The sequence below is a fragment of the Scophthalmus maximus genome, chromosome 10 (genome assembly GCF_022379125.1).
Source record: "Scophthalmus maximus strain ysfricsl-2021 chromosome 10, ASM2237912v1, whole genome shotgun sequence".
NCBI lineage: Eukaryota > Metazoa > Chordata > Actinopteri > Pleuronectiformes > Scophthalmidae > Scophthalmus > Scophthalmus maximus.
Genome location: NC_061524.1, coordinates 25,019,711 through 25,025,000, shown reverse-complemented (window position 1 = coordinate 25,025,000; position 5,290 = coordinate 25,019,711). Strand labels below are relative to the sequence as shown.

General features: G+C 40.9%; 1 protein-coding gene across 1 annotated transcript; it reads left to right on the top strand.

Annotated features, from left to right (window-relative positions):
• Positions 1 to 1,329: 1,329 nt before the first annotated feature.
• znhit2 (zinc finger, HIT-type containing 2) lies at positions 1,330 to 4,153 on the top strand. Its single transcript, XM_035606884.2, has 2 exons — positions 1,330 to 1,439; positions 2,094 to 4,153. The coding sequence occupies exon 2, from the start codon at positions 2,157 to 2,159 to the stop codon at positions 3,885 to 3,887; it is 1,731 nt and encodes a 576-aa protein (XP_035462777.2). The 5' UTR covers positions 1,330 to 1,439; positions 2,094 to 2,156; the 3' UTR covers positions 3,888 to 4,153.
• Positions 4,154 to 5,290: the final 1,137 nt, after the last annotated feature.

The window sequence follows — 5,290 nt, the reverse complement described above, 5'->3', positions numbered from 1 at the left end:
CCGACGATAAACTGGCGACCTGTCCAGGGTGTACCCCGCTTCTTGCCCAATGTTCGCTGGGATAGGCTCCAGCCCCACCCCCACCCCCCCCCCCCCCCCGTGACCCTTAAAATGGATAAGGTGGTAGACGATGGATGGATATTAAAGTTCCACTTACAAAGTAACAAAATATTGTATAATAAATAATGATGATTCTGAGCACAGACAGATAGCCAGGGAAATGACAGAGAACTAATTTGAAAAAGAAGCAGTCAAATAAAGGAATTGTTCAAATTAATATTAACTTGAAAATCACAGGGGGAAAAGATAGTGTGGTAAAAGGTGAACAGTAGCAACAGCATTGGGTTGAAGCAGTAAAAGGAAAACATTTACACTGAGCAAGTAAGTATATTAAGAAATAAGGAAAGAAGGAGCGATCGAGTAATAATAAGCAGGCTGAGAATTGGGCACAGGACTGTAACAGTACACTTTGTTATATAGGAAAAACAGTCAACAGAATTAAGCATCCAATGAGTATTGGACACTTACGTATGCCCTTATGTCATGCACAACATTTACATATGAAAGACAGGCAATGGTGACCCAGTTACAGGAAATAGAGCAATGTTAGAATGATGTTAGAATGTGGAGAAAGTTCAAGGGAGGAGATGGTTATGTTTTGAAGTTTGTTAAGGACGATGGGATTGGAAAGATGGCTTTTAAATAAATGGACATTGAGGGAGAATAAAAGGTCACGCACATGTGGGTATTGGGGAACGAGCAGGCATTAAACACAAACAGGGTTGAGGTGGCAAATTAGCGAAGCCGAAGCAAAAACAATAATAATACCAAAAATGAAAAAGAAGTGGCAGCACTTATGGGATACTGAGACAAAAGAACGACATTTGTGGTGTGCAGGAAAAAAAGTTGGAGAAACAAAGACAATGGGAAAACAGAAAAGAATCAGTTTCATTTCCAAGATTCCAAGATTAGGACACATGGGATTCAACTCAACCATGCACTTAAAGGAAAGCACAAATGAGGACAGGGAGGGATCATTGATGATCATCATCAGGGAGGAAAATTTTAAATGCAAATGTATGAGATAACTTCAGAAAATGTACTACATGGTGAGTTAAAAAGCTGCAGCAATCCTAGATTTCTTGAAGGAGACTGGAGTATAAATGTATGCATACTGTATACTGTGTGCGTGTGTGTGTGTGCATTTGACATAGTTCAAACCTCAATGTTTTTTGTAAGTGTGGGAACCAGCCATCACTTGCAGCGTCTTTTCAGTTTTCAGCCACGTATTCACACTCCAGTCCAGTAGGTGGCGGTAATACACGTATTCGTTGGGTCGCAACCGCCTTATCAGAAGAAAAAGAAGTCGACACGTCATCAAAAGGCGACTTGACGTGTTATTTTGCGATCGTGAGCGAGGCGTCGTTTCTGCAAATGAAGTAAGCTCACTTGGTCTTCCAGACATTACTGTACTGCTGAAGATGTATTGTTGCACTAACGATATCGACGTATCTGGCTAAGCCCCGAGATCTTAACGTGATTTTAAACTGGTTTACGATTGTGACGCAGCATGTTATTGTACACACTGTGTTTTACTAACGCATCTCAACCTGATGACGCTGACGGGTTTCGTTTTTCCTAAAACTAAAGTAAAGGTTTCACGAATCTCAACTTGTATTTTGAATGGACATTACACTATCCTTGTTAATATAATCTAGATTTTGCAATTAGGTTGATTCCCCAAACTGTGTTATAAACTTCTAGCTTCTGTAGGTAAATCTAGTTCCGGTTTGGTGAGTCGAAGTAGTTTTTGATCTAGACCTGGTCCATTGTGGTTTGTTTGGGGGGGGGAAACATGTTTTTAATAATCCAAATTTTTACCAATTTTGTAAATAAGTTTTTAACAGTGTTAAAGCTCTCGCTCAAATCACAACAATATGTTGATCAAAATCTGAGAATCGGTAGCTCTGTGAGATCAATTAAGTTTCCATTAATTATTTCAGTCTCACCTCAAGCTGTCTTTACTTTGTGACTGTAACATAAGGATTACGTCACAGTCTGCTCACAACCGTTATCATTTATTCACTTCTCAGGTGTCCTGTTTGGTGTCTCCTCCTTTGCTACACCATCGTTGTTTGATCCCAGTTCAACCGCCAATGAATCCATTGATTAGACGGAGACTTCCTCTGTCTGTGAGGAGTCTTCTGACAGACATCGGTCCGAAGGAGGAGTGGACTGACGCAGAGCCAGAGACAGTGACCAGAGATGGGATCCTGCTCCCGTCCCGAGGCGTTGTTTCTGGACAAGAGGAATTTCTCATGCCATCCCAGGCACAGGAGGTGGAGTCTACAGATCGGAGTAACACTGGGAGGAATATGGCTTGCATGTTGTGTAAATGTAAACCCTCTTGCTACACTTGTCCTCGGTGTAACCTGTGTTATTGTGGCTTGGCCTGCTACCAGAGCCCAGCTCACTCTGTCTGCTCAGAAGCATTTTACAAGGAATCTGTTCTAGAGGAACTAAAGGATATGGGGAAGACAGAAGGCGATGAGAGAAAGAAAATGCAGGAGATTCTTGTGGGACTCAGACAAAAGGCAAAAAGAATAGATGGGGGAATGGAAAGATTGTTAAAAGACGCAGGTATTGTGTTAAACGACGCAGACGAGGATGAAGAAGTGACAGCAGAGAAAATTCAGGTTGTGGAGCTCCTGTCTGCGTTGGCCGAGCTCCAACAGTCTGGGGAGGGGAGTGTAACAGAGATTGAGGTTATTTTGAAAAAACTGGACGAGATTGGAGGGGGGGAGTTTCTGCCCGGAGACATAGAGGAGGATGCTGAAAGTGCTGAAGGGGAACTGGACTTAGCGGAACGACTCTCAGGGATGGATATAGAAAAACTTTCAGAAGAGGAGCTGTGGGAAATTCTCAACAGCAAAGAGAAAGAGACGTTTATTGACCTGATGAAGTCTGGAGCACTTGGCGGGCTGGTTCCCCTGTGGAAGCCATGGTGGGAGGAGCATGACGGGGGAGGGACAGCACTGGTGGAGGAAGTGAGCAAACTGGAGAGCAAACATTCAACAACTGCGGATGAAGAGGATGTTTATAATAAAGCCAAGACATTGCAAGAAGTGGATCACCAACAGGTCAAAACAGCTACAAAGTTGAGAAAGATTAAAGGAAGAAACACAAAGGAAACAATCAAGGTTAAGGGATATTCCACAGATCCCACTGTGCCTTCAATTTCTGCAAAAATTCCAAAGTTGACTTCTTTATGTGCAAATCCATCTCCCCTCATATGTTATGGTTTGGCCAATGCACTTTTCGGCTACACCTTCGCTCTGTGCCATTTTAACGGTGACACTGATTCACTGACATTTGAGTTTTGTGACATGATTCTTGCTCTGTCGGAGGCCCTGAACTCAAGCAGGGTGTTCAGCTCTCTCCAAGAGACCTTGGACTGTGGAGAAACTCTCATTTTTGGTGGAGGGTACCTCAACAAAGAGGATCCTCTGGGCCCAACCAGGGCGGTTGAAGCTGTGGCTCACATAATGACTGGCAGAGATGGAAAAGATGCTACAGGATATTGCCTGGCAGCCCTGAGTCAGCTTCGCTCAGTTCTCTCCCAGGCCAGAACTACCCTATCTAAAGAGGGAGAGGAAGGGGCAAGGAGGCAGAAGTACTTCCTGGCAAGCAAGAAGTGTGAATTCTTTCAAGCCTGGGTGTTGGACAATGCACCCCAGATTCGTAGACTAGCTGTTGAGATATGGAATGAACACAGTAAAAGACAGAATGTAAGGAATAGCCTGGAGAAAGCTAAGACTGCAGTTGAGGAGAACTTGAAGAAAGGGAAGAGTAGAGGGAATAGTAAGTTGGTTGAAGAACTGAGCTAATGAAAGATTTTTTGGAAATGTTAAAGGGGCTGTTAGCAATTCTAAAGCAAAACACGTTTTGTAAAAATCAGCTAATATTTTCTCACAAAACAAATGGCTCGGGTCGTACCAACAAAACTGCAAGTGCATTTTGTAAACATCACGCGTTGACACCACGACAACAAGGAAAGAAACGCTAAATCGCTTTAAACTGCCTCTTTAATGTGTTCATATTGTAATGGAAATACATGAGAAACTCAATTAAATTGTGTAAAACTGAAAAAAAACAACGAAAGGTCATTCCTGGTCTGTTCTTAACATACTGTTAAACACTGTTCTAGTTAAGCATAGCAATAACATATATTATGTCACGTTACAAAATGATAGTTGCTAACATAAAATATCTAACATTAAAGTATCACAGGGCCAACATACAGAGACAAACAACCATTCACATGCACATTCAAACCTATGGTCAATTTAGAGTGTCCAATCAATTTAACCCCAATTTGTATGTCTTTGCACTGTGGGAAGAAGCGGAAGAACCCGGAGAGAACCCACGCAGACAGGGAGAACATGCAAACTCCACACTTAAAAGGTCTGAACCTGGTTTCGTACCAAGAACTATCTGGCTGCGAGGCGACAGTGCTAGCCACATTATTGCATCATATATTAGAATTATAGTTTTAAGTTTAGCAAACATGGAACCACTGCACCAGATATAAAAACAGATGCACAATACCATTGACCCCCATTGTACAGTTTCATTATTTTTCTCCAGGTATCCATAAACACACCAGTGATGGTAAGCTGAAATTATCAACTTGACTGACATACAAAAATTTAGAAAACAGATAAATCGTTTAAATTTAAAAAATATATATATAAAAAAAAATCACTGGTAGTAGCTTTTTTTTTAAATGTTATGAATATTTTCGATGGTAGAGACCAATATGGGGTTTACTGACTTTTGACAATCTATTATTAAAGGGAAAAAACTCAGTTTAAGTACTTGTCACAGAAAATAAGAAGCAAAAAAAAAAAAAAAAGTCCTAAACAGATTCTGACCAGAGTTAAAGACCAAGAACCACAAGATAGAGGGTGCAGGATTTACGTACTTCAATATAATTTCCATCCATAACACCAGATTAGTACTACATTTGTTAGATTATGGTGACAGGATTGAGGAAGACAGTCTTATTTAGTTTTTAGAGTTTTGTAAAGCTTTTCACAGAGTTGAACACCCTTGTGCTGCTTTTTATCATAGTTGCAGAGATGTTAGCGATTATGATTAAGAATATTGATGATATCCAACAATTGAATGCAATGGGATGCCCACTAATCAAAAATCAACTGGCGGATGATATGACCTTATTTCTAAAAAATGAGACACAAATTCCAAAAGCTCTAAATATCATCTCCCT